This window comes from Telopea speciosissima, chromosome 8, assembly GCF_018873765.1.
Source record: "Telopea speciosissima isolate NSW1024214 ecotype Mountain lineage chromosome 8, Tspe_v1, whole genome shotgun sequence".
In the NCBI taxonomy this organism is placed as follows: Eukaryota; Viridiplantae; Streptophyta; class Magnoliopsida; order Proteales; family Proteaceae; genus Telopea; species Telopea speciosissima.
Genome location: NC_057923.1, coordinates 20,000,601 through 20,013,761, shown reverse-complemented (window position 1 = coordinate 20,013,761; position 13,161 = coordinate 20,000,601). Strand labels below are relative to the sequence as shown.

Below are 13,161 nucleotides of genomic sequence, written 5' to 3'. Positions count from 1 at the left end.
TCTCCTTTTAAGTTAATTCACTCTGATGTATGGGCCTCTGCCCATTGTTCTTCCATAATTGGTTATCATTGGTTTGTAACTTTTATTGATTGTCATACACGAGTACTTAGATTTATTTGATGCATCAAAAGAGTGAAGTTGATGCAGAAGCCGAAACCATGATTAATTTGGCTATTCTTTGATTTTTTGTTGGAGCCTTTTTATTTGTTTGTTCTTTTAGCCTAGGGTTAAAACAGTCTTTTTCATGGTTTATCTTCTTAGTTCCCCTCCACGATTTTAGAGGGATTAGTATTTTATTTTATTTGTTTTAGTTGTTTACACTTATACTCCTATTTAGAGTATAAGTCTATTCTATGTTTTATAATTAGGATTCAGATTAGGAATCCCAACTCCTAATCTGATTAGGATTGCTTTAGATTGATTATTTGTAAGGCCTTTAGGCCCCCCTTTATTATTATAAATAGTAGAATCGTGGGAGGCTCCCCCACCTATTATGTTTGAAATTTTGTTTCTTCTTGCTGCTGCCGCCATGACTGCTGCTGCTTCTCTGTCTTGTGTGTCATATCAAGACCCCTTGTGAGTAATATCAAGGGCTAGAGCTGGAGTAATCCGGCGACTCCTTGCATCTTGCAGATCGGGAGGTTCGTCTTCTTCTTCCTTCAAGTTCTTCAAGGTTGCTGCTGCTGAAATTCTGCAATTCCAGTAAGAGTTACAATTTCCTGCAACTTTATCATCTCTTCTTCTTATTTCCATCTAACCTAATCGACTTCCCCAAACCCTAGCTTCATCTACATACATCACAGCCCTATTCCCTCATCAGATTACACTCAAAACCTAACCACAGGTCCATCACAGTAACCCTCCCACTCGATCTCAGTTGCAGCCTCACCTATCCACTACAAACCCTAAATCCCTCCCTCAACATAAAAACCCAGAAACCCTAAAATCTGCCTAGACCTAACCAGCCATCAAAACCCCACCAAAGTCCAGCCGAACCACCCCCTCCCTGCTAGGAAAACTCGACCTAAAGCCCAGCCCCTAAATCTGCTCCTAAACCCTAGTTTCAGCTTAGATCCTAAATCTGAAAACCCAAAACCCTAACCCTAATATTTCTGAATTTCTATTTCTTATTCAAACCTCATTAAAACCTATTCTACTAGACTCCTAAAATCCTGCAGACCATTACCCAATAAAACCCTAACTCAATCTCCCATTCCTAACCCTAATTTTGCCCTAGTTACCCTAAACTGCCCATTCGGCCAACCCTAAAACAGAACCTGGTCCTAAGTGAGATTTATTTCACCTAGGCTACATTAGAAGTATTTCGTTGTTTTCAACTTTTTCACACAATGGATCGTACTCAGTTTAACTCTACCATCAAATTCTTCGAAGTGATAATGGTAGAGAATATCTTGAGGGTTCCTTTCAGTCTTATCTTGCCACTCAAGGGATTATGCATCAGATCAGCTGCGTTGATACACGGGCTCAAAATGGTGTGGCTGAATGCAAAAATAGGCATCTGTTGGAGGTGGCTCGTACTCTTATGTTTGAAATGAATGTTCCTCCTTAGTATTGGAGTGAAATTGTTCTCACCACTGCTTATCTCATCAATTGGATGCCAATTCCTATCCTTGATCTCAAGGCTCCTATTGCGGTTATCCAGGGTTCCTCCACCTTTCTTCTACCACCTAAAGTCTTCGGATGTGCTTGTTTTGTCCGAAATCACCATGCTCATAGCAAGTTACATTACTAAGGACTTAAGTGTGTATTCATTGGATACTCAGCTACCTAGAAGGGCTACAAGTGTTATCACCCCACTTCTCATCGAGTCTTTGTTTCTATGGATGTTGTGTTACATGAGTCAGCTACCTACTACTCTCCGGCACCTCTTCATGGAGGGATACTTCTTCGTTTGGTGAAGATGTGCCTCCAGCCGTTCCTATTCTTTGCTCAGACTCTACTTCTACTTTTCCAGTTCCTTCAGTCCAGGGGGAGTCTTCTCCTGTTCACGTTCAACCGTCCATAAGAGTTTATGCCCGCCATCATTATGAGTAGCAAATAGGCACCACCACCGTGGCACCTATGACACTTGCACCACCACCTAGCCAGTCGTCATCTCTTGATCCAGGTTCTAACTCTCGGCCAGGTAATACTTACTTTGATTCTCCTATTATTTCTGACCCATCTCTTGACTTACCCATTGTTGTTTGAAAGGGAACGAGACCTTGTACTCAACACCCTATTGTTAAGGCGGTTTCGTACAATTCTCTTTCTCCTTCATATAATACCTTTGTGTCTTCCTTTTCATCTATTTCTATTCCCTAGAATTGGCAAGAAGCTATCACAAGAACCACAGTGGAAGGCAGCCATGATTAAGGAAATGCAAGCCCGGAAAAAGCATGGTACTTGGGATCTGGTCTCTCTTCCACCACAAAAAAGGATAGTGAGTTGTAAATGGATTTTCATCGTTAAGCAAAATATGGATGGGACAGTGGACCGGTACAAGGCCAGGCTGGTTGCAAGAGGATTTACCTAGACTTATGGTCTAGTTTACCAGGAGACATTCGCACCAGTTGCAAAAATGAATACCATCCATGTGATTCTTTCTCATGTTGTGAATCTAGGATGGGAATTGCAACAACTTGACGTCAAGAATGCATTTCATGGAGAATTGGAAAAAGAAGTACACATGGAGATTCCTCTTGCTTTCTCATGTCAAAAAACCAAGGGAAAGGTTTGCAAGCTCAAAAAGGCTCTATATGGGTTGAAGGAGTCTCCTCGTGCTGGTTTGGGAGATTCTAGAAAGCTATGGTGTCTATAAGTTACACCCAAAGCAATGTTGATCACACCCTATTCATTAAGTGGACCGGTTCCAAGATTGCTCTCCTCATTGTGTACGTTGATGACATTGTTGTCACTAAGAGAAACACAAAGGACTTATCTTGGTCAAGAGTTTGAGATCTAGGACCTAGTTCTTGGTATTGAGGTTGCACGCTTTACCAAGGGTATCTGTCTATCTCAACGGAAATATACCCTTGACCTTCTACCTGAGACAAGAATGTTGGATTGTAGACCGTCAAATACTCCTCTTGAAGCGAGCGTTCATCTCACTAGTCAGACTGGTGATCCGGTGGACAAGGGATAGTATCAGAGATTAGTTGGAAAGCTGATGTACCTATCCCACACTCATCTTGACATTGCTTTTGTTGTTAGTCTGGTAACCCAATATATGCATGATCCTTACTCCTCACACTTGGAAGTTGTGTTCCGAATCTTGCGCTACTTGAAGTCTACACCAAGAAAGGGAATCCTCCTCTCTTCTTATGGCCATTTACGAGTTGAGGCCTTTACCGATGCTGATTGAGTCAGCTTTCTAGATGATCGGCGATCTACCACCGGTTATGGCATTTTGTGGGAGGCAACTTGGTTACTTGGAGGAGTAAGAAGCAGGCAATTGTTGCTTGATCCAATGCTGAAGCAGAATTCCGTGCCATGTCTCATGGCATCTGTGAGTTGATGTGGCTTCAAGGTCTCCTGAAAGACCTGGACCTTCATGTTTCCCTTCGTATGATGCTTTATTGTGACAGCAAGTCCACAATTGGTATTGCTCACAATCCAGTCCAGCACGATTAAACCAAGCATGTGGAGATAGATCATCGTTTCATCAAAGAAAAGTTCGATCAAGGGCTGATTTGTGTTCCCTTTGTAAAATCTGGAGATCAGTTAACAAATGTTTTTACAAAGGGGTTAAGTAGTAAGCTATTTCATCCTATGTATGCAAGTTGGGCATGTGTGACATCTATGCACCAACTATCCAACTTGAGTGAGAGTGTTGAAATATTGGGTGTAATATGGGTATAAGTGTAAATCTGTCCTTAGGGGTATTATTGTACTTGTACCTATATGTCAATTATTATAAATAGAATAGGGCTGTCATCGGACAGGCTCATCATTCCTCTCAATCATCAATAACAATCACAATGACATAACATAAACTCTATCAAATGAGTTCAAAAGTGTAAATATCATCAGGTTACAATATTCTATAACATGGATGTGCAGAATTTACTCATGATCAGTAACACTTCAAAGAAGAGATGAAGACCAGGCCACAGGGCATCTAAAAAATAAGTCTTGGTTTGGTGCTTATAGAGAAGGAGTGATAAAAATAAATAGTTAATTATGGAATTATCCAGTTAGTTTTCCTGTCAAATACACAGTTACCTCTTCAGGAGTCCATTGTCCCTTTGTAGAGCGCCTTGTTGGGCCACTAGTCCTCCTACAAAAGTATCACAAAAGGCATGATAACTAGGCATATATTTGGTGCAGCTATGGGTATCATCTTAATAAAAAGGATTGAAATAAGTTTTTAAGTCGCAAAATAAATGAACTAATGGCAAAAAATCCAGGTGGGATGAGAGGGAGAGATTACAAAACCAAATCACCAAAGTAAACAAGCCCATTTTCATCTAGAATCTCTTCTGAAATCATTAAATCCTAAGTGACTATCACCAGTTAATAAACTAATGGTACTGCTCGAAAAAAGTGAACAAACTCATCATCATCAACTTCAAAGAATGTGTGGCGCCTTGAGCAGTTCCACCGACCACAAGATGAGAACAGGTACAAAATTTTCTACTCATATGAGCGCGCAGTACACACATGCATATATAAACAAATTCATTCATATATACATATATTGGGGGGCAAGAACTCAACAGTGGGCAAGTGGTCGTGTGATCAATAGTAAGAAAAATGGATAAATATATTCAATATTGAGAACTCTTCCCTACAGTGATGAGGTTGATAGTTAGATATCAAAAGGAAAATAAACACAATGACACATAAAACATAACCTTAAGCATATAGTGATAAAAAATGGAAACCAAAAAAGGTATACAACATTTCACCAAATAAGTCAAAAGAAAACAAAAAGGAAGGAAGAGATAAATGTTCAAAATTTTACCCATGCAAAGGTCGCATATTTGGTACACTATCCCTGCCCCCATCAAAAGGATCAGAGACTAGAGCTTCCGGAACTTCAGCACTTCTAGAACCTTTCGTAATTTCACTTGCCATTGCTCCTTGACCAGCATGTGACCTCAATTCCCATTCGATAGTAGTTCTCTTCAGAATAGATTTCCCAAACCATTTAATGGCAGCAGGAATTTCCTTTGGGATGGGCAAAACTGCAAGCCAAAAGGTGGAGTAAAGGAAACATAATTCAAATAAGATAGAAAATTAATCACAAAGAAAATGAAATGTTCACAGGGAATGAGGGAACCAGATACAAAAATCAAGGGGCAAGTAGACAATGGCATTTTCCCCCACCCAAAAAAACCAAGAAGATGAAAAGAGCCTTAGTATCCACTAAATTCAATTGTCAGCATCATATTGTTATATTGGTTATGTTACCTGGACATGGGAAAGGATACAACTTGGGATTAGCAAAGATTCCACTCTTAGCATTTTAATTGATTTAAATGAATTATCAGAGACAAGATGGTTCATAACTTGAATTGTCCAGGTAACATAGATCATCAGTTAAGACTTGTCCCAACTATTTGGCTGTCATTAGCCACACAAATGCTATTCTACGTCCACTGCATCTAGACACTCCTTACAAGGGCACAGATCACTGTAGCCCGTTTATAGAAGGTAAAAGCAAGATAATCAGTCAGAAACCAAATTCACTCAGAGCAAACAAGAGGAACAACTCTTCAGCACAGAAAAAAAATTATATGGTCCAAAATGGTTTTTAAAACATATTTTGAAGCTCAAGTACCCTTTAAAACACTTCCTGCTCAAAATTAGCATAAACCAATGAGGAACAGTTACTTCCAAGACCAAGTTTTAAGAAAACAAAAATCGTAGTCCGGAATGAATTCAAACCCAGCAGCAATGCTAAATTTGGAAATAAGACAAAACAACTGCTAGCTTACATTTTCATTAAACAGGAACAATAAAAGTTTTTTATCTTTTACAGAGAAGAACCTAGGCTCAGATAAACCTACCCAAAGGAAAATAGTCTTCCATAATCCATATATCTCACAAAGTCATGTAGCGAAACAACTCAACTGAGCTAATTGAAATTCTTCAACCTTGTAGAGAAAATAAACTAATTTGCCTAACATAATCCAATATCAATCCTATTCACCCAGAGATACTAATACGGAAAAAGAAAAAAACTAATCTGTGAATGAGATCACCAATTGACACGCTACGGTATCGTCCAGCCAATGCAAAACGGAATTTGCAACCAGCTCACTGAACAAACTATGGCTTGAAATAACACCAATTATCCAGACAAGATGCCGACAGATTCAATCAAATTCAGAGTCCACAGAACTGGTGATAAACCCTAACTGGCAACATTTACCCTTTAAAATGGTCACCTTCTTCTCCTCCCCCCCAGTAAATTAGGGTTCAAAATCCAGAAATATCAGACTGAGCCGCAACAGCAAAATCCATAACCAATTCTTGTCAAATTGAACTCGGAACGAAGATCAAGGAACCAATTCGAAAGTCAACAAGAATAAATAAAAAAACTCACTTTAGTGAGCTTCGAAAGGCAGAAACCCGGTAATTTGTGCGGACACCGAATCGATGAAATCAATGAGGCCAATGAGGCCGTTGATGCTGTGTAGTCGTGCACATTGCAGATCTTATTTAAGAATCTCCAGTTTGTAATTGGAGATGGAAAAAGATCTGCAAAGGCACGATGAAATCCACACACTGGTAGAGTGTGTTCGAGTGTTCGACAGAGGAGAGAGAGAGTGAGTGAATGAGACAGGAGAGAGAAAACGAAACGGATCAAGTTTTTTTTTTTTTTTTTTTTTTTTAACACATAAAGGGCGGACTATGTAGTTTCAAACACTATAGTTAAAGGTCGAGCAGTTCTTGATAAATCGACGTTAGAGATTCAAACGAATGGAAAGTTTTCAAAGATATTCGCTGTTACTTTCGGCAATTTATTATTAATGGTTGTTGTCCGCCTCTACATTTCGAATTCTCAACGGCAAGCCGACCGGTTGCAGCCGGTCGCATACAGTACGAAAAATTTTATGATTGAGAGAAATTGCATTTAAATTGTGATGAGTCAAGTCTTGTTTGGAAAAGTGGAAAACAGTTCTTGACTCGGCCGCTAAGCATCAGACTACCATTTGGAAAGACCCAACAACACAAATTGGAGAAGACTACTATTTGGAAAGATCCATAGTTACCTCATAGGATGGATTTCTATATAAAATCTTATCGGTAGGACCATTCCAGCTCTATCACTCAAGTCTTAGACCTGTTAATAGGCTAGAATTGTAACGTCTCTCTAATTAATTCTCTCTTCCCCCAAACTATGGTTTTAAAAATCTTGTCCATACTCTTAGAATTTGTATCATGTCAAGTGCTGTGCACTACTTATTAAACGGAAATAACACGGGTTAGCACATTTACCTCATCGATGTTTCCCATGTTGTGGAAAGGATCTTATTGTCCTACGCGTTGATCTACACGAACTTCAACATTACAAGCTTCACGATGATCCACATACACTCCGTCGTAGGAATCTCGATAGATTTCTCCAATGGAGATTCCACACTCCAAATCCAGGGGAACAAGATGGAATCCCTAAGCGATACACACTCGCACAAAGGGGTGATCAAACACAGAGAGAGAGAGAGAGAGAGAGAGTAGGACGAGAGCTAGAGAGTGAGGGAGAGAGAACGTGAGACAAGGGAAAGAGAGGGGCTATGGCAATCTCTTGTGTGTAGCCTCCCTCTTACTCAGAATAAATATCTGGGGGGGGGGGGACCACCATGTGGCCCTACTCCTCTAACCCTAGTGGGTCTTTAGGTCTCACAGATGCCCCAAGTGGGTGCCCATGGGCCCGACCCATATCATTTAACACTACCCAATGCACCACAATACAAATTGGAGAAGACTATTTGGAAAGATCCATGGTTACTTGATAGAATGAGTTTCTATATAGAATCTTATTGATGGGACCATCCCAACTCTATCACTAAAGTCTCAAACCTGCTAACAGGCTGGAATTGTAACGTCTCTTAGATTAATTCTCTCTTCCCCCAAGCTACGGTTTCGAAAATCTTGTGAAGTCTCAGACTTGTTAATAGGCTGGAATTGTAACATCTCTCTGATTAATTCTCTCTTCCCCCAAGCTACGGTTTCAAAAATCTTGCAAAAGTCTCAGACCTATTAATAGGCTGGAATTGTAATGTGTCTCTGATTAATTCTCTCTTCCTCCAAGCTACGGTTTCAAAAATCTTGTAAAGTCTCAGACCTGTTAATAGGTTAGAATTGTAACGTCTCTCTGATTAATTCTCTCTTCCCCCAAGCTACGGTTTTGAAAATCTTATCCATATACCCTTGGAATTTTTATCCTCTCAAGTGGTGCATTACACTTGAGCATCCGACAGTGGCCATGAGACTGAGAGGATGAACTTTAAAGGTGCACTGCCTAGGGCACCGTCGGATGCACAAGTGTGGTGCATTAAGCAGTGCACTGCACTTGAAAGAATAAAGATCCATACCCTTATCAACTACTATCCATGATGGTTTCCTATTTTGTCCTTTGAATAAAAAGGGCATTCTTACTACTAAGGGGGCAACAAGTTTTCTTTTTAACACTCTTTTTCTTCAAAATGATCAATCTCATACAGTAGATTATAGATTGGAAACAAATCATTTTGATCATTTTTTTTGGAAGTCTCATTGTTACCCAAGGTTCTTGATTTTCTTATGGAAATTCTTAAATAGGGGTATATCGACTCCAATCAACCCCGTTTATGATGATCTTTGCCCCTTTTGTTATCTGAAAAGTGAAACTGAATGGCACATCTTTCGTTCATGTGCTTTCTCTAAATGCATTTGGAAGGATCCATGGTTTCAGGATAGAGTAGGTTTTTAGTCGGCTGCTAAACGTCAAGACTCAGGGTCCATTTTAGGCTTTCCAACCCAACAATACAAATTGGAGAAGAGTACTATTTGTAATGATCCATGGTTGCATGATAGGATGGATTTCTATATAGAATCTTATCGAAGGAACCAACTCTATCACTAAAGTCTCAGACCTGTTAAAAGGCTGGAATTGGAATATCTCTCTGATCAATTCTCTTTTCCCCCAAGCTACGGTTTTGAAAATCTTGTCCATACCCTTATCAACTACTATGCATGATGATTTCATATTCCGTCCTTTAAATAAAAAGGGCATTCTTACTACTAAGAGGGCAACAAGTTTCCTTTCTAACGCTCTTTTTCTTCAAAATGATCAATCTCATACAACTAGATTACAAATTGGAACAGATCGATCCTTTTAGTAATTTTCAGAAGTTAATTTCATTGTCACCCTAAATTCTTGAGCTTCTTATGGAAACTCTTGAATAGGAGTATATCGACTAAATCCCGATTAAGTCGATTTATGAATATTGATGATCGTTGCCCTTTTGCCATCCAGAAAATGAAACCGAATGGCACATCTTTCTTTCATATGCTTTCTCTAAACACATTTGAGTAGCTGGGTGGCTAGGATTAAGAACGGAGTACCTCCATGGTTCTTCCATCCTTGATGTTGTAATGAACTTTGTGCAATCCTCTTTATTATCTAAAGCTCATCATTCTAATTTTCTTGTCATGTTTGCGGTTACTTACTAATTTTGTGGAATGAAAGGAACCGATTTGTATGGTCTATGTCCTCTCCTGATTCGAACATCTTAAGGAATATTACCTATTGGATCAAAGACTTGCACCTCTTCGGTTTCTCTCCAAAGGCTCCTCAGGTTGTTATATCCCGTACTAGAAAAAATGACAGATTTAAAGTAATATATGTTGTTCATAGTTGACAGGTACTTGACGGGTTCATTCTGAGGGAATCCAGTCTATATGGATCCGACTGAGGATTATCGGCATTTGCAGGTAAATATGATCTATGATTGTATCATAGTGGAACATGTGGGTTTAATGTGAATGATTAATGATAAATGGCATAGAGGATCCACTATTCTTACCAAAGAATTTAGTAAGTTTAGATTGGCCCTAAAAATAGTGTGGACATACCAATGTTCCACAATGAAGAGAAAAGACTGTAAGTTGTATGGATTAAGGTGAAGCGGCAATTTCACGTGAATTTTAGAGGACCATCTGGTTAGATTTTGAGGAAGCCCAAAACATAAGAATCGAACGTAATTGAGTTACCTTTCAAGTGGAAAAAGAATCAGGACGTTTGGACTTTATCGGTTGAGATATGGCCAATTGAGCAGGAAAGGGTCAAATGACCAAGATCCTAAAAAAGCAGGATCCAGTCAACCAGATCATGTATCGGTCAACCAGATTAGACAACTGGATGAAAATTATCCATCTGGTAATTGTCCGGTAGTCAATGCAATAGGTAGGTTGTTGAACCAGTCGACTGGTTACACTAAAAAGGTTATATTAGGTTGAAAACATGTCATTTTTCAAGTGTTTCTAAAGTTTGAAAACCAGAGAGGAGAAAGGGAATGATTAGAGGCTAAGAGCTTGAAGATTCAAGCATCAATCGTTAGTAAAGGCTTTTGGATCGAAGGGGGATCAGAAGGAACCAAAGGAAAGCTTTCCAGTTAGGGTTTGAGCTTGAAAAGGTAAACCCTAAACACCTTTTTGTTTCCTTTGAGTGTTTTTTAAGATTTGATCCATTAGGAAGTTTTCTAGTGACGGTGTAAAAGGTTAAAGTGATTTAGAGGGAAAGTGGTAATAATCCTATTTTAGGGTGATTTCCCATACCGGGCTACTGCTTTGACTTAGAGACCTACTGGTATTACACAAATGCCCAAGTATGGTTGTAAATAGAGGTTTTGATAAATATGGGTGGTAGAGGACCTAACCCACTATTCCAAGAGTATAAAAGAGAGGCTAAATGCTTATGAAATGTCGTTTAGGGGTCCAGTTGGATCCAAAGGTGACATAGAACTAAGAATTACATTGTTTGAGGACAGTAGAGACACACAGAGGTGAGGGGATTCTTGTTATATCCCCATTGTTTTCATAGTACTACATGTTTAAGATGTTTTACGCATGTTTTTTAGATTATGACATAACATCATCTTATATGTTTATAAGAATGAAGTATATGATATGTTTAGCACAACATCTGATATTGTTATGAAAGAGATCCTAGTATATTATGATCATAATGCTAAGATAAGAAAGAAAAAAGAATAGAGACTGAGAGCTCACCCAGATGACTCTCAAGATGCGACCCAGAAAAGGGAGAGGCATTGAGGGAGGAGCATATGGGTGTCACTCCCAGGAGAGAATAAGAAAGTAAAGAAAGGAAAAGTAAAAAAAAAAAATTAAAAATTTTCACAAAGCAGTTTCCCAATTAGTTTGAAATGTCATGCATGTTATTATATGTATGATCAGATATATATTATAATCTAGATTGAGGCATTCATGAAAGTAGCATGTGATTAGTACGATTTCTTCAACATGCATGTTTTATTTTATCGATGTGACATGTATTCTTCTCATGGGGCTTGTTGAGCTCACCCCACAATTTATGATCATTTTACAAAGCATGTACATACAGAGTGTCAGTACGCTGATTGTACCAGGAATGCCAGGGAAAAGACATAAGTCCCTCTAAGTAGATGGATAGAGAGATAAGAGATTTTTGTTTTTTGATACACTTTTGAGATTTACATGTGGCAGATAGTATTTTGATTAAAGTACATATATAGTTTTAAAGTTGTAATAACAGACAGATGGATGATGTCTGTTTGTAGAAATGTTTATAGTTTTTTTGTTGTGATATTCCGATGACTCTGATGTGTTTATAGTTTTTGTATTTGAAAAGTAATAGAAATGAATGATCAACCGTTACTTAACGACAGCCTGTAAAGGCTAGAACCCATATCTTTTACCCGAATTTGGGGATGTTAAATGGGTCATCCTGAATTTAGAGCAATTTACTTTGATTGAGCAGTTGGGTCTATTCCCACCTAACAATTGTATTCTAATGTGTGCTGGAAATGTAGATCTTACATGAGGATGGTTGGGAATCAACATGTATTACTGATAGAACTTTTCAATGTGTAACTTTAAATTTTGGCTTTTCAGGGAACGAACAAGAATAAAAAACTAGAGGCATTGCAAAAAGCCCAGCAATTAAGTCTCACCAACGTCACCATTTGGAATGATAATATGGAGTTGGTGGAGATTCTACAGCATGACTTGGATCAGTGGCCATAGGAATTGATGAGGTCATGGAATGCATCTCATGATATTGTTCGCTCTAGGCTGTCCATCAAAGCTAGTTTAATGTCATCCTCACGGTTTTAAAAGGTCTCATGAGGGAGTGAGGACTCCAATCCTTATATGGACCACGGTTTTTTTTTTACTCACCGATGTGATACTATCTTAGTCGCTCTTGGGGCTAGTTTTTATCCATAACAAGAACTATATTATCTTTTTTGTTTGAAATTAGATCTAGGTTAATTCAATTTAAGACAATTGATGTTGTGAAATAGGATTACTCTTTGATGTTATTAGTTTATCGGCTTATTATAGTTGCTAGATCTAAGCGGTGAATTGGTTATATAGATGTAAATGACTCAGGTTCTCGTCTTTAATAGTATTTTCTTTTTCTTTTTTCATTAAAAAAAAAAATTTGAAGAAGACACCTTCCTCTCTATACATTTAAAAAAAAGGGGAAAATGTCTGCAAGCCATCGGCCTGGAATGATAATATGGAGTTGGCGGAGATTCTGCCACTCAGGTCGAATCCCTCTCCCTTCAAAAAATTATACCAGTGAATTTCATTAATAATACAAAAAAAAAAAGAAACATTGGTAATTTCATCTTCCCAACACATTTATTATTGGACCGAGTTTCCCTCGGATTTTTATCTGCTCCGTTTTGCTCCATTACACCCTTAGATTGTCGACACATGGCAATTTCAAATCCTACGGTTAGATTTTAGTTATGGCATTCACCCATCTAACCCTAACTTAACCTGAGTTAACCCATTCTCTCTCCTTTCTCAGTCCTCCCCCTCTCTCCCCCTTTCTCTCTGCTGCAACTCTCGGAGACCGACAAATTCCTACATTCTGATCCAAGCATTACCACTGCAACCGACGAAGACGAAGAGTACCAAAGAGATCCACGTCTCCTCTTC

The 13,161-nt window shown here is 38.7% G+C and overlaps 1 protein-coding gene across 5 annotated transcripts in view; it reads right to left on the bottom strand.

Moving 5' to 3' along the window:
- The window catches only part of LOC122671372 (transcription factor MYB3R-1-like), a 28,751-nt gene extending 21,947 nt beyond the window's left edge, over positions 1-6,804 (bottom strand). For 4 of the 5 annotated variants that reach the window (XM_043868536.1, XM_043868541.1, XM_043868540.1 and 1 more), the window contains exons 1-4: positions 6,554-6,804; positions 5,163-5,189; positions 4,967-5,123; positions 4,225-4,279 (exon numbers count right to left, since the gene is read on the bottom strand). In XM_043868536.1, the coding sequence (XP_043724471.1) occupies positions 4,225-4,279; positions 4,967-5,079 (168 nt within the window). In that variant the 5' untranslated portion in view covers positions 5,080-5,123; positions 5,163-5,189; positions 6,554-6,804. The other variant, XM_043868537.1, reaches the window with a different exon arrangement.
- Between the last annotated feature and the right edge of the window lie 6,357 nt (positions 6,805-13,161).